The sequence below is a fragment of the Palaemon carinicauda genome, chromosome 36 (genome assembly GCF_036898095.1).
Source record: "Palaemon carinicauda isolate YSFRI2023 chromosome 36, ASM3689809v2, whole genome shotgun sequence".
NCBI lineage: Eukaryota > Metazoa > Arthropoda > Malacostraca > Decapoda > Palaemonidae > Palaemon > Palaemon carinicauda.
In genome coordinates, this window is record NC_090760.1 from 71753109 (window position 1) to 71777310 (window position 24202).

Consider the following 24202-nt stretch of genomic DNA (forward strand, 5'->3'; position numbering starts at 1 on the left):
AGTTTGTTAACTTTACAGATCATTTAAATTTTCCTTAGACTGTTGCAGGGGACTTAAAGTGGTACTTTTATGCCAGCAGACTTAAAAGTAGAGCAGTATTACATTGCCATGGAACAGTTTAAAATTATTCGAACAAACATATGTCGTTGATATTGTTCCTTTCCTTGCTTAGATCATTATCTTGTAAGAAGGAATGGACAAATATTTGAATGGTTATAATGAATTAGCTTCTAAGGAGAAGAAAGTGCTTGAATTCTATAAGAAATATTTTTTCTTGTATTTATGGATGATCTGTTGCGTGGTCCATATTGAATAGATCGAAGTAGAGTAGAATAAATGACACTTGAATTTTCAAACAAAGAATTTTTATGTTAAATATTGTTAGAATTACCTTTAGACCAATTCATTAGAATTTTTACTATGCAATGGTAATAACTGTCTCTCAGAAATTGATGTAGAAGAGTACTTTATTGCTATAATTTGAATGAAGCCATTGGGTCAAGGATTCTACCATTGCTCTTATATGAGGCTTGATATTTTCTCTTGTTAGACTATACTCCGCACAGTTTAACAATTAGGCGACTTACAAAGAACTACCATACTCCGGTTTCCAACATTCTAATGGTGCATAGCAAAGAAATTCTTATATTGATTTTGTTATTTTTTAATTTATTGTAGGCTACTATAGTATGGTGTTTTTAATTTCTAGGTTGATTAGTTGTATTTTATCATCTGTAGTTGCTTTGTTTGACTTATAGTTCACCATTACTAGAATTCAGTTGTACTTGACATTAATGCTAAAGAGCAGGAAAATGTGTGTAGGATTTTTGAAAAGGCAAGAGGATTGTACTACCTCTACTTGAATTAATCAATTGGAACAATATGTTTAAAGAAATAATGTAGGTTAGGTGTGGATGTGGTATGTAATGTTATGGTCTCTGGAGCTGCTACTGTTAAGAAGTATTAATACCACTAGTTAAGCTAGTTAGAGAAGCAGGGTGCTATAAGCCCAAGGGCTCCAACAGAAAAAGATAGCCCAATGAGGAAAGGAAATAGGGAAATAAACATAAAAAGTAACGAATAATGAATATGAAACTTCCTAAGATCATTAATATTTAAACAGCTCTGTTATATATAAACGATGATGAGTGACTTGCGCCATTCTGTTTGATACAGAAACATTAGTGGGGAAATAATCATTGTCCATCAGATTAAGTTGTCATCCCACAAAGTATAAACGATTGAATATGCTGTATCCTTGTGCATGAAGACATCAAAATTTTATCATCTAAAACCCAAGTAAAACTACTTTAAATAAGTTACGCCAGTGTTAATTGGTTGCTGATTAGTTTACATTCACTTGATAAATTAATGTTTAGTGAATAACCTGAGTTTCAGTGCGACACTTTAACTAAACATTTAGGCAATTGTCAATTTTTGTAAACTAGTAATTTATACGGCAGCAGTTGACTCCAAGGCCTGTTCAGAACGCACCCACATGGCCAGTTTTTTTGAGAGGAAAGTGTGTTAATGAAATGGTCCAATTAAACAATTTATTAATAAATAAGATCTTATTATTAAGAGTTTAAATTGGATCCGAAGTTTTTTTGCCAGAATTTATTATTTTGATGAAATAAGTTTAAAAGCAGCAGCTGCCATTGTATTTTAATATGTTTCCTTAGTGCTTGGCTTACAAATTCCAACCGTTATATTTGAGTACTAATTCATTAAGAATCCTCTCTCTTGGATATATTCTTGAACTAGATTTAGAACTATTCATGACTATATATTTGAGTACTTTTTATGATTGAATTCCTTTTATTATTTAAGATATTTTTTTTATTCATAATTTCATACATATATTTTATTACCCCTTTTGCAAGTAATTCATATTACAGAAGGTCCTTGATTACAAAATAAGTTCCAAGAAGTTCAAAGAAACTCTTTGTTGAATTTTGACCTAACCTGACCCCCAAGCTTATGATTTCCAGCTATTTAAGTCAACAAAATTGTCCCATTTCATATAAAATAAATCTTACAAATGATTAAAGTATGCAATCTTTTGATACAAGATCTGAGATTTATGATAGTTCAGATTTGTGTTTTAACTTTGAATATTTATAAGTACGGGACCTTCTAGATGCAACTGCCAAGTGAACTAAATATTGTGTTAACTTCAACCGTCGTTATTTTCAGGTGGCGACTTTGAAAGCAAATACAGTTTTCACTCGGCTCAGGATTTTCCTTATCCCCTCATATACGAGAGCTGCACGAAGACGTACCCCAGCAAGAACGGTAAGAAACCCGTTCGTCCTAACGTGCTTCCCCCGGAGGCTCCTAGCCGTTATTAATTGCACCACCTCAAACAGCATGTTTTGCTTTTACTACTACGTAGTGGAGTAGGTTTGATTGGCTAACATCCCTGCATGACATATATATATATACTCTTTTCTTTTGGAATATATTCATTGGTTAAAGGAAAAGTGATCTTGCTAAAAAGTTATGTGAATAAGTCGAGTCTTATGCATGTGTTATTACTGGTAAAAGTGCTTGTTTAACAGTGTCTTTTATTTAATAAATCCTTTTGTAAAAGGATGATTTTCCCGGGTGATTTTTGGATGTTTTGAGTTTATTAAATGTGAAATTCAAAGTCACAACAGTGTTCATATATTGGCAATTCAATGAATGATATTAACTGTTTCATGTGTACTTTGGATAAGACATTCTGCAGTGTCGTATTTACAGTGAATATTTACCGTTTTCATTGCAGTTTATGAAATTAGTATTCCTACGGTGTCACTGCTCATGAATTAGTCGAGATTTGACCTGTTGGTTTACCTAATGACTAAGCTTAAGTGCCCAGCACAGTTTATTTTACTCACTGGTTCTCATTGAGATAATAATTTTCAATGCTTCAATTGTTATTTATTGATATGTAATGCTGTCCATGAAAAAGGTGTGTATGTCATCTTCAGCGTAGACATGCTCGTGTGCATTTTGAAAACTTTTAGTAGAGTCATTTTGAATTATAACCATTGCAAACCCAGACTGGAAACCACAGTATTTAAGGCTTTGTATTGCATAATTTTCCCCCAGAAATTTGGATCCTGTCTTTTTTAGAACGTAGCAGTTGAGTCGTTAGAAGAAGAGTGATGCGAATCTGAAGTGATGTTTAATAAAATATAATACCTCCCTTTGAGTCGCTCCGTAACCGTTAAGCTTTTAGTAGTTGTCCACCCTGAGGAAACAACAGCCCTATGCAGGTTATAGAAGTTTTGGATTGATATTAATATTTAGGATTTAGTATTTAAAAAAAAAAAATATTTCTTTTGAGGAAGTGCTCCCAAGTGGCCGGTGTTGATGTTCGTTTATTATGTAGATTTGACGGGAAGGAAGGTTATAATTACTGATTAGATGTAAATTTGTTATTAATGTTCAATGAACTTGTTTGCTGTTAATTAATGTGTATAGGTTAGTCACTCATTTTTCTCATACGTTAGACATAGCATGCCCAGGCAATTAGTTATTGTAAAATTCTTAGACTTTTAGGTTTTCTAACTTCATCCACAAAGATAATTTATGCTACACAAAATTTAGTGTTTTGGTTCAAGATATAAGTCAGTATTGTATTGGAGTTTATGTAAAAGTAAATAGGTTTATCTTAGTCGTTTGGCATTTCATTACCAATGAGAATACCGTTGATAATCGTATTAATTTGGGAGACTCAAAAGAAACAAGAGTGCTCTCTAAAAGATTTAGTCCTTTCAGTCATTCCTTGTTTAGTGCAGAATATTCATACGCTGTGTTATATAAGAATCCAGTTAACAAATGTTAGCTGCAGGAATCCCATTTAGTAATGTTGGTATGCAACTTTTTACTGGGAAAATCCCAATTTTGAGTGAAGAGTTTGTGGGAGAGAAATTTAGGCATTATTATAATTTAAACTTATTTTTATTAACAGTTCAGAAATGAATTTTTTTTTCATGGGAACAATCCAAAGATTTAAAGCATGGTGCCTTTACTGTTAAGATGAGCGTACCACAAGGCTGTGTTCGATGGCGAGAGTACTCCAGGTCGTTTTGGGAAACTTCTGTTTTCTATGAGAAAGATGTTGGGTCTTGGAGCCCTTGATGCCATAAACATTTGAGCTTGATTGACACCCGGGAAGCTTAAGAGTTTTTGTGGGGTTAGATATGAACTCGCCACATATGTCCAAGTTTTTCCTTGTTCATAAATGTTATGTTTTGGTGTCTTTTGTAATGCAGCAAGAAAGAACTTGTATGGCATTTGTACTTGCATAAAACTCACTTTGATAAGCTTTTTAAGTTTTGTTTGAACAATTTCTGAAGGTTTGTAAAATAATTTAGTCATAATGACTAGAACAGTATTCACTCTCTCATCACAATTTGCTCTCATGATTTAAGTTTTTTATTTTTATTAATAAATATGAATCATGATAGTTGCCAAATATAATGAAATGAAGGACCTGACACAGTAGCTTTCCTTTATTTTTCCCTCTTTATTATGTAACAAATAGCACATAAAGATTTGTATGCATCATAGTAATATGTGATTGATAATTTATGTAAATTTTTTCAGGATTATTTTCCTTAGATTTTTAGTGTTGTCTGGTCTTTACTAAGATATATATATATATTTTCTCTCTCTCTCTCTCTCTCTCTCTCTCTCTCTCTCTCTCTTTTTTTTTGGGGGGGGGGGGGGAGCGTGGCCTTCATTTCATTTATTTAAATGAATACTTTAACTTGAGTATAGCCAAGAAATGTTTGTTGTAAGATAATTGCTAAGGGATGTTATCAGACAAGTTAAATTTAGGCTAATTGGTTAAGTAATTTATCACATAATTATTAACGGATTGCAAAGGACTGTAACCCCGATTTTCTTCTACATTTAGGGAATATGTTCAAATGTACAGTGATGGTAATCCAGTTTGATTATTTTTCATATATAACTTGAAATAAATGCCTTATACAAAAATGATTCATCCTTTTTTCAGATATTCCTTTCTACCTTCATAGTTCTTATATTCAACTGCATAGTGTCGCAGCAGAAGGCAAGATAGATAGTTGCATGGAGTGGATTGAGCTGCTAGTGTATATACCCCTTGGTTTTCAACTGTTCATAATTGGCTGGTAGATTGGTTGCCTGCTTCTTTTGCTCTTAGAATATTTATGCTTGAAACTTAATTTGTATTTTTGAGGTCTCTTGAATGAAAAAGGGCAGCTCCAATATCAAAGGATGCCCTAAAGTTATGAAAACGTGTGCATTTTAAATATGCAAGTCTGGTTTGCGTACGTTGGAATGAGATCAGGGCTGCCGTATTCTCCACACTAGGCAACTCCACAACACTGATTCAAGAATCAGTCTTTCAGTGAGTCGGCAACATCAAGCGCTGAACTCCACTGAGCCTCCTAGTCCCATAGCATCCACACTTTCATAGACTTTACAACTATTGTAATTTTTATATAGATATCACGGGGAAAATAAGTAATAAAACACTCATATTAATTATTTATTACATTTTAATCGACATACATCATCTCTTTACAAAGTGTGGAATTTATTAACACTCGGATTCCACATTCCACACTTGATCAAGATGTGGAGCAGATTAGCCGTATCGATGACGTAAATTCCACGTTTCGGCAGCCCTGATTGCTGCCCTTTTTGATCTGATATTAATTCTTATCTTGGACATAAAGCCCACATTGTCTGAAGGTCCATTCTTTAATACTAATGTTTTTTCCCAATGCATAAGTTTTGAGCCTTGAGAAACTTGAATTTTTTTTATATTGTGTGAAAGTGTTGTGTGACAAAAAATGAGCAAAACTGCTGTTGCATGTTATTTTTTTATCTACTTAAATTGCCTGTCTAGATATTACAATACTTGTGTTGTTTGTGATTTCCTCAATTTTACAGGTTGTTTTGTTGCTGAGATTTGTAAGTTTTACTGAAAATAACAATTGATACCAGCTGTAGATGAATCAAACGGATTGTTATTGTTGCTGAATACTAACCACATTACTAGTAATTTCCCTGTACTGTTCGAGAATTTATGCTATTAACCGAATCTAGTCCAAAACACCAAAACATATAGCAGCTAAGGCTGAGATTTGTCAATTTAGTGTATTCATTTACAGTGAATATACCACAAGCAATTTTTATAAATATTTTGGGAAATATGCAGTTGGGAACATTTATATTTAGGTGGAGATTTCAGAATGATTTTGTTTCCTTAGAAGAATCTGGTTTGTTTCTTTCCTCACTTTGATTATTCAGATTTATTTTTGCACTAAATGGTCGTGCATAGTGTCATTAAAATGCAAATTTTCCCTCAAAATTAAAATTCATGGAGCACATATATTCTTCCAGAGAGATTACACCATGATTTTAAAAGCTTAACAGCAAAATGTGTATGTTAAGGTGTCGAGTTCTCAAGTGTTCTATGGAAACTACTTGATTACTTTGAAAAAGTGAAGTAATTAGCGAGATGTGGCCAGTTGTAGCACGCAGACTTACTATCAGATATTATGAAGGCATTTAAGAGTATTTCTCGGCTCTTCTACACATTAAATGTCCGCCATTCCTACCTAAACATGAATTACCATTGTAGAAGTAAAAAGAGGGAATCCTCTTTAAAGATTTTGTGAAGAAGGACCACTGGTATCTATAGTATTAAAGGGCAGTAAGTCGTTGTGGCTATATGTTGAGCTTAAGATTATCGATTCTTTCAAACCTCGTAATGGTTTGTAGAGTTTCGGTAGTCGATTTTACATCTATTGAAAAATAATTGTTTCCGAGGAAATGCTCTTGACGAGAACTGAACTAAAAGATGATCAGTGCAAAGACCTCAAGTATTGTGCTATTCGGATGTTTTAAATTACTGTTAATGAGAAGAGATCTTTTAACAACAATTTTGACTAATTACATACAGTAAAATAATACATCACTAAAGTTGCCTTCCTGGGATCATATCTTTAAGAGAAGTTTGATAAAATGAGATGCTCACACAGCAAGGATTGTAATAAAATCAACCTTTGTAGAACAATACATAAGTACCAAATAGACTGAATTTTTAAAAACTTGAGCAGGAAACCTCATATAGGAAGGACATTACATATACAGTGGTGTGTGGTAAAATTTTCTGATATTTAATTTTGAAGTTTATTTTTGACAACGAGTGAAATCCGTGGTCGAAGTCAGGCTTCCTTAAGACTTGGGAAAAAGTTTATAGTACCAAGGCATGTGTTCTAGCAAAGGACTCTGTAATTGATTCTAACAGAAATCTGTGATAAAGTGGATCAATTGAAGGATATCTTGAAAATATCTCTACAGATATGGGTAACAAAAAATATATATATAATTCTTGTCACAGTCCACAAGATGTACCAGAAGAAAGGTTATAAATATAATTCTGAAAGATTTATCTTTGCTGGCTCCCTGCTCATATAGCATTTGTGAAAATGCAGATAAACCAATCAAAGTTGCATTAATTTTGACAAGAGAAAACTAAAAAAATATCTCAACAATATGGCTTCATAAAATCCCATTACTGTAATGGGCATACAGTCAGGGTTCTGCGCAAAGTTAGAAAGAATCTTGATCGATATATTTTCAGTAATACAAGTCCCTGTTGAATAGTACAGAGAGTTCTCAACTTACAAACGTGAGAGATTACAAGAAGCTATTTGTACAGTAATATGAATTTTATTAAAGGAGAAATCATATGGTATAACTATTGTATACATGCTGCATTGGTAATTGCTTAGTCCTTGTTGCCATTTTAAAATGGTTATTAGGTGCACATTCTAGATCTTAACTTCATCTTTTTCAATTGTAAATTTATCGTTATTTTTAGGCAACTTTTGTATACTTTTACTTGCTGTGCTAGTAATGGTATAATAGAGAGATGAAGTACTTCCCCATGGGAAATCGATGAATCTGTCCCCATGCCAATAGACTTTTTCTGGTATTAAGCCGTGTGAGGTATAGTTAAACTTAGTACATAATGGAAGCTGAGTAAATGTGGAGAATATTACTGTGGTGTCAAATACATTCATACCTTTGGACTTATAAGACATTAACCCTAAAGAACTCGGCAATTTTTGCATAGTCCCACAGCATATATTTCCAAGCCTTTCAATGATTGTTTGATTCTCGCAAGTGCAGTACCTTTGATTATCATCATCTGCTAAGAAGTACTTCACTGTACTATGAAGAACTCCCAAATGTTTGCAATGCTTGCTACACAAGAAAGAAGACAGTGGCTCGGTTTGTAGTGTTAACGACGTCAGAGCTCTAAAAAAGAAGGGTTAGTACTGCTCTTAATCTAACTTGTTGCTAACCAGTGCACTACTGTACGGTTTCATGCTGGCATTATAAATACAACTATAAAGTCAACGTCATTCAATCTACTCCTCTTCCTCTTGTACTGTCATAACATAATACAACTGTAAACTCTTTGCTGCGTATTTTAACCATACTGCATTGACATTTTGCCTCGGTGTCATTATTCCACTCTAGATGCACTCTTTGCTTAATATTTCAATTTCAGTGTCGGCTATAACTCACATTGCCGTTTTAGTCTTATGTCAATCCCACTCAATTTTGTGTTTAGTATTACTGTACTGTTATCTGACTGTCTGGTATGTGGAATATGTTTAGTGCCAGAGCTTTTTTTTTTTTTTTTGTATCTATATGGGTTAAGTTATTTTACATCTGAATATGGTAAATCAAAATGAAATAATTATTTCAAAGCTTCTATTGGTACTCCTTTTTATATCAAAAGTTCAGAATATTTACAATTGCTAACTATTTCTTTATGAAAGTAAATACTGTATATAGAGCACAATCCACACACTGCACTAAGTAATGAAGTAGTTCTCCTTTCTGAACATGTTGTAGTTTACTGTATTCGCTGTTACTGTCCCCCATTCAAGAGGAATCATATCTGGCAAATCATTTGTCTGAAAAACTTAAATTTCATCTATATTATCATTGAAAAAAGAACATAGCCAATTGAGATCAAGCTTATGCCAGTACTACACCTTTAGGGATGTCCATTATTGCAAGTAGGAAAATCCAACAAAGATCCGTTGCAACACGACTCTGATTACAAGCACATCGCTTTGTCTTACTGAACACTCATTTTCTTTATTTTATTGGCTCTTAACTTCTAGTACTTTGCTTATCATCCTCTTCCGTTTCTATAACCCAGCCCTATGTCAGTCTTGAAATTTAAATTTGACTCGATGGTCTTAAGTGATGACCATCTTACCACACGTACTCCCTCCTCAGTGTGCAGCCTGTAGAATCTGTTATGTGGCATTGTTAATCCCCAGATCAGTTGGTATCTATTTATTACGATAATTGCAAAACTAATTTCAGGAACTTTCAAAGTTTTAGAATCTACCGAATAAGGGTTTTAGCCGTAAGGGTGTGTTTTTTTTTTTTTTTTCCACGCGCACACACAAAACATAGCTATTGCTGTGCAATCGAATTCATTACACTGCTTCCGAGCTTTAGCTTTTAAACCAACAAATTTCATGCTAGGAGATTTAAAAAAAAAATGTATATGATTTTTAATTATAGTCGCCAATTTTTTCTAAATTTTAATAACTTCCACTTTTACTAATTTGCATTTACATGTAATTTATGCATCTAAGTATGAAATTCATAGTAATGACTTTCCCTCAACAATAGTTTTGCATTATAAAACCACTTTTAAATAGGGTACAGTATTTGCAAAGCCCTTCAAGTAACAGGGATACCGAGAATATTTGCCAACTAACTTTTGTTTGAAGTATTCTAGTTTCAGGTATGTTGCTTTTTTGTGTGCATTTGATTCTGTATTGTACTAAGTGTCCTGAATATGACCTAAATTGTTTGATTCCAACGTATATTCCTTGAAGGAAAATTTAGCAAGTTCAGGGCTAATGCGAGAATCTTGTCGTACCATAAAGTCCAAGGTTTCCCACAAAGAAAACTAGCTGAATGACATTTGTATTGCGAGTTCTGTTTACTTACATTTATTTAGTAACTTGGTCAATGTTAGGAAAACTGTAAACCATAATTTCCATTACCTGAATAATTTAAAAGATGTATGTTTATTGTCTTGATTAGTTGCAGTACTGTATTGTGTTTGTAAGGACCACATGATTTTCAGTAAGACCTTCTGACACCTCCTTCCTGTCTAAATGATTTTGGTGGATGGAAAGATTGTATCTCACTGTTTATTACTCTATAATTGTGTAAGGAAAGTTTTTAATGTTGAAATAAATTTAGCATCACAGTATCTATCAGTTATTGTACACCAGCAATGTGCAAGTTGCATTCGTGTTACCCGTGATGCTTACCATTCCACAGACGTTTTTTGTAGTGAGTGTCTAAAGTCCGTTTTGTTTCTTTGCAGCTAAACCAGCCAGTCAGCGTCGTGCACCTCCTCCACCCCCTGGCCCACACCCCTCTAATAATCCCAATAGTAGTATAAACCTAACTGCTTCTAATTCCTCTCTACATCGTTTCCATACACACACCTCTCCGCCTCCTCCTCCTCCCCATGCCCCCATTCACCTGCAAGTAGGAGCGAAGATGTACGGCACTGAAGCCTCTCACTGCTAGGGATTGCTTTCCTCGTCAGCGTGGTGTGCCATTGTCTAAGTAAAGTGGATAAAGTGGAACTTGTATGTCAGATGTCTCTTATTTTTTAACTTTTTTTCTTGTGCTGTAATTTGGAAATTTTGTTTAACCGATTCTTACTGCTATGTTCTTGATTTGCCTATGTTTGAATGATTATCTGAGAAGAACTTGTGCTTTTAAAAACTCCTTATGTGAAAAAGTTTATTGCCGCTGATTTGAAAAGTTGTTTTGGTTTTCCAAGGCTATTTCTCAGAAACCAGTAGCACAGATCGTAATTGGACACAGCGGGAAAGATTTGCACGAACTCATACGATGCAGGAGTGGTAACTTTACTGTGACATTATAGAGGCGATCTGTTTTATTTGGTTTACTATTGAGAATAGTTAAGTCATGATGACATGCTAGTTTTGTCCATGATTTTCCAAAACTGAGAATGAGAGAAAAAGGACTCTTCTTCAGGTGGCACTACTCACGTGGAACGAGAGAATGAGGAGCCAAGTGCCTTTCATGTACAGTTTCTCCCTAGATTTCCATGTCAACACTGACCTTTGTGATTAATGTGATAATGTAAATGAAGTGAATGAGGTTTTGAATTTTTCAGGGAGTAAGTGAAGAGGTATGAACAAATTATTTTATTGCTAGGTACGTGCAATACTTTAAGGAAATAGATGAGTCTGTGCCCTTTATGTGATATTCATATGGTGTACATATGGGATATCTTCCTTTAAACATAGCGAAATGCAAAACCACTACTTCCAAAAGCTTTACCGAGTGCCAAGGATCAGGTAACTCCTGTTCACTTTTGTAAATATTGTTGATGTTTATTTAGAGAATCTGCTCATTTCATAACGAAAAGGGGATAAAAAAAAAAGAAAAAATCAACTTTTGGATCTTATTCCTGGCTTTGATGGGAAGAAATTTTATTTCAATTCGAGCATCTGGGTAAGAACTTTTTTTTTTAATATATATATTCTGGTACTTCATGAATGGCTTGCTCCCATAATAATTTTGCACTCTTCAAGACCTTCTTACCCATATCAGCATAACAAGTGTACTGCATTAGTCATCACTCTCTTAATTATATTTATCATGTTAGGGTGCTTACAATTTGATATTCTTTGGCCGAGTGTTATTAGAGAGCTTGTGATGGTAGGTAATCAGTTTTAAATCTTCTTGAGTTATCAGAGCTTGTCAATGCCAGATGACGATCGTTTTCCTTACATAATTTGTGCCATGGAGTTGTGATTGAAAAGGAAATGTAGTTAATTATGTTAATGTTGCTTTTATGTTTTTACCTTCGGTGATAACAGAGGCAGTTAGTACTGTACCGTATTATCTCTTAATATTTCTATATAAATATAAATATATAAATATATATATATACCTAATGCCTTCTCAGATTCCAAAGATTGTCATAATATTTAAGATGCTTGGTTCTTTTGTATCATAGTTATCAAATGCTTTATTTCAGTTACTTCATTTACAAAAAAAAATCCATTTATAGACTTCACCATTCACCTGTTCTTAAACTAGAAACCAATTTGGTTGAGAGAGAGGGTCTTTTCTTCACATTCCTGTTTGGATCCCAACTGTGTCTAGAATTGGAGATGTTAATTTATGTTTAGCTTGAAAATCACCAGCAAAATTGCTTGTTTTTTCAAATGTTTTTTTTTTTTTCTTTGTGAACTACAGTATGTGATTTTGATAGCATATCATACCTTCCTATAAAATGCCATGCTCATAAGTAGTCTTCTAAAACTAAATCACACATATATATAAATATAGTATTGTATAAATGTTTGGGGAATATTGAGTCTAACTAAAGGAATTAGACTGGTTGCATGTATCTGTAATGGCCGTCCATAACTATTTTTACACATTGTTCAAGGTGCACTCTAGTGCCTTTTCTTGCCTGGCAAGCAGAGGCCCCCCCACCCCATTCCTCCCACAGCACCTATGATTGGAGTGTTCATCATGTGTGTTCCTGACTGCCTACACAGTTTTTTTTTATATTTAGAGTTTTTTATTTGCACTAGTCCTGTATTACTTTGGTTAATGTACTTTCACAGACAAAAACCTTACTTTCGCCCTACGGCAGTATTCTGGGGCATAATGACGGTTCGTTGTGTTGAAATTGTACATTTATTTCTAAAATGGCTATACAGTAACGGAGAAAATTTTCGTCTTTTTCATCCAGATATTTTAACCACTTAAATCTAGCTATTAGAACTTTCCATTATTTATTGTGTATCAACTTGTACATGTATAATTTATTACAAGTTATACCGTTGTAGTTAATTTATATTAAAAGATGCTGGAAGCAATTGTTAATGTAAAAAGGTAAACCATCTCTTAGGTCAAAGATCTAGCTTCCTAGACAACTGACCCTCAAGTGTAAAGGCAAACGGAAAAATTAAATAAGGGTTAATTGTTGTAATATACATCATTCATAAATTCCATGGAGTAAATATTAACAAAGGAGCTGATGATTTGTTTTTTATTTAGATCCTGTACAGTGTAGATGATCTTTGTTTTCTTGATCATGCCACGGGTGTGGTTGTGTTCGTTACATACCGGCTGGGCTGCCGACACGGATATCCTGTGATTTGGTAGTATAACATGTTGCCTATTGAGAGTTTAATTGTATTCAATTCAGTCTTTTGTCTTCGTCCAAATATTCAGACGAACTCTTTATCTGTATTCAATTTCGCCTGTGTTTGTCTTCGTCTGATATGAGCATTGTATAACCATCCACATTTTTTGTTCAGTGAACTATGAAGATAGAAAAACTGAAATGTAGATTGAATATATTATGGACCTGGAAGAAATTTTATTTCACTCTTTTTAGATACTTATTTTGGAATGTTTTAAGAAACTGAAAGATGACAAATTCGGAGATTATTTTGTATTTTTCCTAACCATTCAAACCTTAGCTATTTACATAGGGTTTACTTTCGGTGTAGCTGAAATGACGAGCCATTAGAATTTTAACAAGGGTTAATTACCCCCGCGCTAGTTAGCAAGGGGGTGGGGGAGTGGTTAGCTAGCTGCCCCACCCCCCTCACACACCGGTGAACTGCTTCACTTCACTTAGAGGTAGGACTTGCCTTGGGGGACAGGGCTGGCGGGCAAATGTGTAAATATGGTTAGGAAAAATACAAATTATCTCCGAATTTGTCATTTGTTCCGTAACCGAAATACAAACCACGCTATTTACATAGGGTAACTTACCCTTAGGTAGGGTGGAAAGTCCCTAGCCTTACTGGCTTTGGCTTACCCGGGGCCTCAGAATCCGAGTGAGCAGCACTCGAGAGAGAAAAAAAAAAAAAAAGTCCCTGCACCTCGCAAGTTTCTTACTACACAAGAAACGTGCGGCCTACATAAGCTTGTGTGTGGAAGGAAGAAGTGTGACTTGTCCTAGGAAGTCGACCTGAAGTCCTTTAGCTGGAATCCTAGGCTAGGACGTTCCCAATACCACCTCGTCAGGGTATGGGGGACGTGACAGGATCAACTTAATACTAGGAACACAAGGAAGCATGGTTTACCTGCAGAGGTTTGACAAGAGAGGGGAGGATGAAGAAAGAAGTAAGGGCCAGACATACTTCTTTCATTCATGCAGTCTAAAACTGGGTAACAATGCCCTCAACCTTCTGCTACCTGTCCATTAAGGAGCCTGAGGTTAGACCAGCTGTTGTGTAGCCACCACATGGCCGATAGAAAACGTATCGAGGCTCCTGTGGGTCACGTCCTGCAGGTAGTGGGCTGTGAAGGTAGTTCCTCTTGAAGGCTAGGGACGTTGCGATGCCTCTAACATCGTGTGCTCTAAGCCTAAGGCGACGTGACGGAGGAGGATCTGGATTCAGGGCGTGATGGATGACCCTTTGAATCCAGGCTGAAAAGGCATTCTTGATGACCCTCCTCTCCGTCCTCCCTGTGCTCCCAAACAGGGCTTGCACGTGAGGACGAACTGCAGCTGTTCTTTAAGATAACCCCTCCGACTCCTTACTGGGCATAGTACGAGAAGGTCTAGGTCATCTGTTACAGAAGGGAGACTCGAAATCCTGAAGGAGTCGAACCGAAGGTCCGGGACTCCAAGATTTTAAGTCTGGTAACCAACTCAGGGACGAACCTGAACGTTACCTCCACCTATCCTCTTGAATGGGCGACGTCGTACGAGAGACCATGAAGTTCACCGACACGCTTAGCCGAGGCCAGAGCAAGCAGGAGCACCGCCTTCCAAGACAGGTGACGATCAGAAGCCTGGCGTAATGGTTCGCAGGGAGATCTCTTAAGAGCCCTCAGAGCCCGAACCATGTTCCATGGAGGAGGTCTCACTTCCGACTGGGGGCAGGTAAGTTCGTAGTTACGTATGAGCGAAAAAAGATCCAGCGAGGAGGAAATGTCTATTCCTTTCAGCCTGAAGGCCAGGCTTAAGGCTGAGCGATAGGCTTCCACCGCCGAGAGCGAAAGGCGTATTTCCTCCCGCCGATATACAATAACTCCGCTATTGCTGGAATAGTGGCATCAAGGGGAGAGGTAACTCTACCACGACACCAACCACAGAAGACTCTTCACTTCGCCTGGTAGACCCCTGCGGATGCCTTTCACAGGTGTTGAGACATCCGCTCCGCAACTTGTTGCGGAACGCCTCTCTCTGTGAGGAGATGCTGGATGGTCTCCAGGCGTGAAGCCAAAGCGATGCTACGGCTTGTGGCAGATGTTGCAGTGCGGTTGTTTGAGTAGCTAGTGTCGTGGGGGAAGCTCTCTCAGGAGTTCCGTCAGGAGATGCAGAAGTTCCGGGAACCACTCTGTATGATGCCGCAGCGGAGCTATCAAAGTCATCGACAGGTTGACCAATAGTCTGGTCTTGTTGAGCCCCCTTCTCAACAGACAGATCGGTGGGAAGACTTAGACGTCGATGTTGTCCCACCGTTGTAGGAAGGCATCTTGCCAGAGTGCCTTGGGGTCTGGGACTGGAAGTAGTACAGCGGCAGCTTGAAATTCAAGGCTGTCGCAAACAGGTCCACAAGGTCAGGACTTGTTGGCTACCGGGGGGGGGGGCCGAAGACCACTCGGTACTCTCTATCTGTGAGGCCCTGCTCAGACTGTCGGTGAGCACATTCCTTTGCCCGGAATGAAGCGAGCCATTCCTTTGCCCGGAATGAAGCGAGCCGATAGGGTATTGAGTGGACTTCGGTTCATCTCAGTATCTCTACTGCAAGATGAGAAAGCTGTTATGAAAAGGTACCTCCCTGCTTGTTGAAAAAAAGCCACTACCGTGGAGTTGTCATTCACGGAGTGACTCGCCAGGGTCTGTTGGAAGTGTTGAAGGGCCAAAATACGCCCTACATTCCTAGCAGATTGATGTGGAGGTACCCTTCTGGTTCTGACCATAGGCCTGATTCAGAACGTCCCCCCCCCCTGTTTTGACGAGTCCGAGAACAGCATCAAATGTGGGGGGAAGGACGAGAAGATCCATTCCCTTGCAAAGGTTTCCGTAGGTCAACTACCACTGCAGGTCCATTCGTTCCGCAGGTCCCAAAGGGACCAGAATGTCCGGGGAATCGTTGTCTTGATTCCACCGGGACTTGGGCCGCCAATGCAGGGATCTCATCCTGAGGCGGCCGTTGGAACTAGCCTGGCCAAGGAGGAAAGGTGACCTAGGAGGCGTAACCAAGATTGGGCTGGAAGCTCTCCTCGTCTGAGGAAAGGTTCTGCGACTCTCCTCAGCCTTGCTATCCTGTCATCTGATGGGAAGGCTTGGAGATTGGAGTCTAATATCATGCCTAGATATCCCAGTTGTTGAGATGGAAGCAGAGAAGACTTCTCGAGAATTACCATGATCCCTAGATCTTGGCAAAGTCCCAGAAGCTTGTCTCTGTGTTGAAGAAGGGTCGATTCCGAGACTGCCTGGGTTAGCCAGTCATCCAGAAAGCGAAGGAGACGGATGCCGCTCCTGTGTGGCCATTTAGATAACGGTGAACATTCTGGTGGACACCTGCGGTGCTGTGTAGAGATCGACACACAGCACCTTGAACTGATATATCTTGTATAGGCTGAATTTCAAGTACAGTACTTCATGGAAGACGGATGGATTGGGATCTGGAAGTACCCGTCCTTCAGAACCAGTGTGCACATGAAGTCTTGTGGTCTCACTACAAGCCTGATCGACTCTGCTGTTCCACGCTGAACGAAGTTTGTTCGACAAACTTGTTCAGGGCTGAGAGGTCGAGACAGGTCTCCAGCCTTCAGATGCTTTCTTACAAGAAAGAGTCGACTGAAGAAGCCGGGGGGGGAGCCGTCGATGACCTTTTGGAGAGCATGGTCTCGACTTCTGCCCGAAAGGCTAGCCCCTTTGCCGATCCCATGACATAGGAGCTCAGGGACACTGGATTCGCTGTCAGTGGAGGTAGAGATGTAAAGAACGGGACGCGATATCCTTGGCTGATCACGGAGATCGTGCAGGAATCGGCCGCGAGTTGCTGCCACCTGAGCACGCAACCTTAGGCATCTCCCCACTGGGGACCATGCAGGGGGGTTGCCAATCCTAGCATTTGCGGCCTCGGCCGCTCCCTCTAGGATTATTGCCTCCCCAGGAGGACTTTCCGCCCTTCTTGTCTCCGACAGGAGGGGGCTGCTGTTTAGACACCTTGTCTTAGCTGCCGGGACCGGTTCCGATGTCCTAGGCTGACGAGGCTGTTGTTGAGGCGCTGGAGGCTTGTAGGGTCTGGATGTAAGCGCCTTTGGAGGAGCGAATCGTGATTCGACTTTCTCCACCTCTCAGCTGTCCATTCCCCGTCCTTGGGCTCAAAACAAGGTCTTTCCAAGGATGGAAGAGTGTTTGAGCTTGCCGACATCCATGGTTGGGACTTCCGAGAGAAACCTCTCGGTCACTGCATCTCAATGCTTCAACATCGAGTTTGCCCACAAGTTCGAAACTTGGTGAGCCGGGAAACGAGGTGCTCGTGGCCGAGAGGAGGAAAGTTTTCATGACCTTCCTGGAGCTCTCCTTGGACGAATTCTCGGATCGCAACAGGATGCCCAGAGATCCAAGCCAGACAACCAGCCACGAAGTGGCCCGCATGCCACACTTTGCGGCTTTCTCCTGGCTTAAGATCTCGAGAGAGAAACTCCTGGTAAGCCCCTTCCATGAAATGGTGGAGAGGAAGGGCTAAACCAGGTTCCCCCATGATCTCAAAGTACCTCTTCTGCTGAAGGCTGACGGACGCAGTGTCAGCGACTCCCGCTGGGGGGAAGGGAATCGAACGATCCTGAGGAGTAGAGATGATGGGGCCTGCCTGAAAAGAAGGAGAAGAATGTTGCCCAGACCTCTCTGAAGATTCTTCCTGCTCTTGCACGTGCCATGCTCTGCGTTTACGGTGAAGATCGTGATCTGGAAGTACGCGCTCCAGAAGACTCGCCAGGTTGCCCGTGTTGCGAAAACCCGACGGGAATCGCGGTCGAAATCGCCCTGGCGCTCGCGCGATGGTAAATCGTTGGTTCGCGCGCAGGTGAGGGCGAGCGCTGGCGGTCGGGAGACCGATGGTGCGTAGGCGAGATGATGGCGCGTTGGCAAGCAATGGCTCGCTGGTGCTCGCGCGATGGAAAACCGTTGGTTCGCGCGCGGTCGTAAGGGCGATCGCAGGCGGCCGGGAGACCGATGGCGCGTCTTGGTGAGCGATGGCTCGTAGGCAGGCGAAGGCGCGGTGACACGTAGCGACTGATTGCGTACAGGAGAAATAAAGCGTGGGCGCGTAGGAAACCTACGACGATTGAAGCGTTGGCGCGTTGAAAACGCTTGCGCGCAGGAGAAGAATCGCGCGGGCGCTAGGAGATCGCTGGCGCGCAAGGAGAGCCCAGGGGTGCCTGTGAGCGCCCGTGCGCTAGCTTAGGTGTCTCCTGGGCAGCGCGGTGAGAAGTGGAAGCGTGCTGAAACTGAAACCGCGTGCTTGGTGCTTAACTCCAGAAGGGCACTGCGAGTCCAGAAGAACCTGTGAGCGCCTGTGCGCTAGCGTAGGAACTTCTTGAACTGAACTTCTTGAACTGCGCGCTACGAGGCAGGAACCGGGAGATCGTAGGCGCGTAGTTGCGTGGCCAGAAGATATGCACGGCCGGACGATATCAGCGAGGGTGTAGAACCAGAGAGATCGTCGGCGAGGAGGCGAAGGAATAAACTCCTTGCCTGCGCCCAGATCCGAAGATCGTGGGCGCGTGGACAAACGTTGGCGCGTATTACGCACATCAGGAAAGGGGGCGCAGATGCGAGCAGGTGAACGTGGAGTTCAGTGAAGAAGTAATCTCCCTGCTTGTGCCCAGATCCGGAGATCATGGGCGCGAGGGCGAACATCGGCGCGCATTGCACACATCAGATGTGCGCCGGCGAGCAGGCGATCGTGGGCGTTCAGGAGACCGTTGGTGCACAAGGCGCGTAGCTGCACAGAAGGTCCCAGAAGCGTTGGCGATCGAGATCTACGGCGAGACTCGGCTACAGGAGATCGCTGGAGTGTTGATTCAGCAGAAGACTGGTCCAAAGCAGGAGAGTATTTGCGGACTGTGCGCGAGCGCGCAGGAGAACGAGGTTGCACAAGTAAAAAAAACCTGGCACTAAGGGACTTACTCACATTGTGAGATAAGCCCTTAGCCCCGAAGGGACCAGTGCCCGTCGGAAAACGGGGTGGAGTGGCGCCCACTGCGCATCTCCGTCCAGGAACGGAGATGGAAGACAAGAAGGTCTGGCAGGTGTCGGAGATCGCGAACGATCTGCCGAAAGGTCTAGCGAAGCAGCTGTAATGGTCTGTTCTCGTCGAGGAGGATTCTCTGTGGCTGAAGATGAAGACGACCACGAACAGGAGCACCGTCATCAGTCCTCCGAAGAGGAATCTCTGTTAGTGAACTCCCCCGTGGGGGAGAGTGCAGCTCCCCAGCCCCTTGAGCGTAGCTGCAAGTGCGATAGCTCAGCACCAAGAGCATAATCGCACGAATTCCATGGTCCGGCCCAGCAACCGCTCAGCCCCTAGAGCATGGTTACAAAAGCGGTCGCTCAGCACCAAGAGCAGCCGCCCGAGGACCAGGAAAAAACCAACCAGGAATTATTAAGGTAAGAGAAGTTGCCCCCCCTGAAGGGGAAAAACTCATACCTGGGAAGGGAAGTTACCCACCCATGGAGGCGAACCTCCTGAGAGTTCTAAATGAACTAAGGAGCTGACAGTTGTCACGGGAGAACTTCTAGGAGAAGGGAACACGCCCATGACGAAGTCGTAGAGGAGGCGGCAACAGCAGACTCCCCAGGCCCCAACAGGACAGCTCTGCTTCGTTGGCACATTAGGCAAACGAAAAACTAGATAGTTAACTGTGAAAACATAATAATTAGTTATAAACATTTATTCCCCCGGGGGAACTCCGAAGAGGAACCCCTGAGGGAAAAGAACATAAGAATTACGCACCAGGAATGCGCCCTCCTCCCCCACTGACACTCACGGGAAGGGGGGAAGGCGGAGAACTGTAACAAAACAGAATTATAACAATTATAGTTATGTAATTCATCTAAGAATGTTCACTAATCGTAAGAACGAATGAACCTCGAAGGGAAGCGTTCTACACAGAGCTGAAAAGTTAACAAATACAATTAGATTTGATTAAAAATAATTGAGACAAAATAAACGGAGTAGCAACTCAACCCGCAACGGGAAGGAAGCTACCGTAATACGTAATAAAAGGGTGAACGACCTCAAGGAGAGAGAGAGACCGTAGTCAAACTAAACTCGCATGTTCCCTACGCTGAAAGACCAAGTTCCCCGTTGGGAAGGAGGAACAGCGGAGAAACAGATTAATAAATAAAGTCCACCGATTACGATTCCCCACGGCGCCCGCCGAAGGGAGACCAAAGGACCAAGGGAGAGATCGCGACCCATGAAATGTCACCGTGGGGGCCTGGGACCACGCGGAGATGTTGTCGTACAATTGAGTGGACTTCCTACACACACACAGAGCACAAACACTGAAAAGGAAACTTACTGTATTTCTATACTCAAATATATACATACTGTAAACATAAGAATGTTTACATATATATTAAGCATAAGAAAAGTAAGTAATTAAGTAAAGACAAAACATTAATGGCTGCCATGCAAGGACGGGACAGAGAAGTCTGTTCATTGTCCAAGTCAAAAGTGAAGTGAAGCAGTTCACCGGTGTGTGAGGGGGGGAGGGGTAGCTAGCTACCACTCCCCTACCCTCTTACTAACTAGCACGGGGTAATTAACCCTCGTTAAAATTCTAATGGCTCGTCATTTAAGCTACGCCGAAAGTAAACCCTATGTAAATAGCGTGGTTTGTATTTCGGTTACGGAACAAATACAAATTTCAGTAGAATTAGAATACAGAATAGGAACAAAATCAGCAAATACAAAAAAAAAAAATATATTTTTCATGTCACCTACATATCGGATTTAATTAAGCAATTGGCAAGATTCCCTAGGGTTGTTAAAGTAAACGACAATAAAAGCAGGGTTCACGGTTTTGAAATCCTATCTCAAGTTTTGAATATTAGGTACAGGTACTATACAGTAGTACATTTATTTTCAAAACTCAACATCCTTTGGTTTAAGGGCTATAATTCTACTTTTGTCCCTTCCAAATTGTGAATTTCTATATCATTCCTGACCCACAGATAGGACAAATTTAAAAAATTTTATTTTTCGTATCTAGAAACCCCAAGTCCCTTACATAAAAGATGGAGAACAGCAAAAGCTGGAACACAGGCAGTTAAAATCTTCTTTGAGGTGTAACCATACAAGCCAGTACTGTAGTTTACTGGAGGCAGACGCCTACACTTGCTGGGCAGCCAGTGATTCCAAGCACTTTGACTTCGGGCAGGACTTCTTTGGGGGGTGGTGATAGCGGGGATGTGTGAGTTAAAGATTCAGATTTGTAGTTATAAAAAAAAACATTTAAAATTTGTTCTTAATAATATAAACCATTGACCTTTACTAAAGGAGACTCATACTTCATCATCATCATCTATGCATATAGACGCAAAGGGCCTCTGTTAAGATTTTGCCAATCGTCTCTTGAGCTTTTAAATCAATATTTCTCCATTCATTATCCCCAACTTCATACTTAGGAGGAAAGAAATCCCCTTCCAACTGGCTGCAACTTTACCCATGATCCTTAGATTCTTACAGTAAGGCTGAAGAATCTGGCTCCTTGCACTTCGTGAACCTATTCGTAAAAAGATGAACACGGTCTTTATTTCAAAGTACTTAGTTGGGCATCAACCTCTGTGGCATAACTTTTCAAAGCTATAATATGGATCAGTGGGTTTGCTTGAATACAACAAAAGACCTCCTTCCAATAATCATAAGCTGAGATCTAGTTGATCTTGCCTCCACTTCAGTATGAGTCTAGCTGGCGAGGCTACCGATGTTGTACCCCTAGAGAGAAAGATTGAAAGGAAATGAAAAAAAAAAGGACATTGGTTCATCTCTCAAGACTGGCTTACTTGTAACCTCCGCCTTCAACCCGAAGCTACTTGTCCTGTAAGGGAGGAAAGTTAGCTAAACTACTTGCTGAACAGCCACAATAGGTCCAAGAGAAAAGGTTTTCATGGACCTTTAGGTCACATCCCACACGTAATGGGCAGTGAAGGTCGTCCAACATTTTCAGACTCCCACCTAAAGAACCTGTACCAAAAAGTAGTGTGAAAAGGCTTGAGGTCTTGATACCTCTGATGTCGTGAGCCTTTATTTTTTACCCCAGTTTCAGTTGGCGACGAAAGGGAACTTGAAATTACTAACCTCAACCAAAAGGAAGTGGTGTTCTTTGAGACCTTTTTGTTTCTTCCAGTACAGTACTAATAAAAAGATGCTGCAGATCTGGTGCATTTGAGGTTAACTGTCAATGCCCATACATGACGGTTACAGTTTATCAGGATCTTTGAATACCTCTAGGAGACTTGCGACCTAACACAACAAATTTGGATCCCTACTATATGGGACGGGACGAGGGGGCTGGGAACCCCCTCTCCTGTAAAAGTATCCTGTGAGACAGCAACAAAGAGATGGAGCTGGGGGGAGAGTGACTGCTCCCCGCACTCTAGTTTTGGGGTGTTTGAATGTGCGTGGATGTAGTACGATAGAGAGTAAAAGATGTGAGATTGGAAGTATGTTTAGAAGTAGAAGGATGGATGTATTGGCCTTGTGTGAGACAAAGGTGAAAGGAAAGGGTGAAGTGATGTTTGGTGAAATGTCTGGTAGAGTGTCTGGGAATGAAAGGGGAAGAGCGAGAGAGGGTGTGGCTTTATTGCTGAGTGAATGGATGACAGGTAAAGTAGTGGAATGGAAGGAGATATCATCTAGGTTAATGTGGGTAAGGGTTAGGTTGGGTAGGGAATGTTGGGCGTTTGTCAGTGCGTATGGGCCAGGTAGTGAGAAAAGTGAAGAAGAGCGGAATGAGTTCTGGAATGAATTAACTAGGTGTGTAGAAGGACTGGGTAGAAGGAATTATGTAGTTGTAATGGGTGACTTAAATGCTAGAGTGGGTGCTGGAGAGGTAGAAGGTGTCATTGGGAAGTATGGCGTACCAGGTGAAAATGAGAGTGGTGAGAGACTGGTAGATATGTGTGTTGAACAAGAGATGGTAATAAGTGCTAGCTTTTTAAGAAGAAAGATAAAAATAAGTATACATGGGTAAGAGTGGCAAATGGAAGAGTAGTAGAAAGGGCATTAATGGATTATGTGTTGATAACTAAAAGAATGTTTGGAAGATTGAAAGACGTGCACGTGTTTAGGGGTATGGCTAAGGGTATGTCTGATCATTTTTTGGTGGAAGGAAAATTGGTTGTAGCAAAAGAGTGGGGGAATAGAGTAGGTGGATGTAAAAGGGAGCTAGTGAGGGTTGAAGAGCTAATAAAACCTGGGGTAAAAAGTAAATATCAGGAAAGGTTGAAAATGGCATATGACGAGGTGAGAGTAAGAGAAACTGGTAATTTAGAGGAGTGGAAGTTAGCAAAAGAAAATTTTGTTGGGATTGCAAGTGATGTATGTGGCAAGAAGGTTGTTGGAGGCAGCATGAGGAAGGGCAGTGAATGGTGGAATAAAGGAGTGAAGGTAAAAGTGGAAGAGAAAAAGAGGGCTTTTGAAGAATGGCTGCAGAGTAATAGTATAGAGAAGTATGAAAAATATAGAGAGAAAAAGGTGGAAGTAAAGCGCAAGGTACGTGAGGCAAAGAGGGCAGCTGACCTGAGGTGGGGTCAGGGACTGGGTCAGTCATATGAAGAGAATAAGAAGAAGTTTTGGAAAGAAGTGAAGAGAGTAAGAAAGGCCGGCACAAGAATTGAAGAGACAGTAAAAGATGGAAATGGAAGGTTGTTAAAAGGAGAGGAGGCAAGGAAAAGGTGGGCGGAATATTTTGAAAGTTTGCTGAATGTTGAGGATGATAGGGAGGCAGAGATAATTGCTGTTCCAGGTGTTGAGGTGCCAGTGATGGGAGATGAGAATGAGAGAAAGATTACAATAGAGGAAGTGAGGAGAGCACTAGATGAAACGAG

At 40.5% G+C, this 24202-nt stretch overlaps 1 protein-coding gene across 3 annotated transcripts in view; it reads left to right on the forward strand.

The window, feature by feature from the left end:
- Positions 1-13143, forward strand: part of LOC137628900 (WAS/WASL-interacting protein family member 1-like) — a 69204-nt gene extending 56061 nt beyond the window's left edge. For 2 of the 3 annotated variants that reach the window (XM_068360164.1, XM_068360163.1), the window contains 3 exons: positions 2197-2295; positions 5015-5071; positions 10430-13143. In XM_068360164.1, coding sequence (XP_068216265.1) covers positions 2197-2295; positions 5015-5071; positions 10430-10638 — 365 coding nt within the window. In that variant the 3' untranslated portion in view covers positions 10639-13143. The remainder of the gene's footprint in view (positions 1-2196; positions 2296-5014; positions 5072-10429) is intronic. The other variant, XM_068360165.1, reaches the window with a different exon arrangement.
- Positions 13144-24202: the final 11059 nt, after the last annotated feature.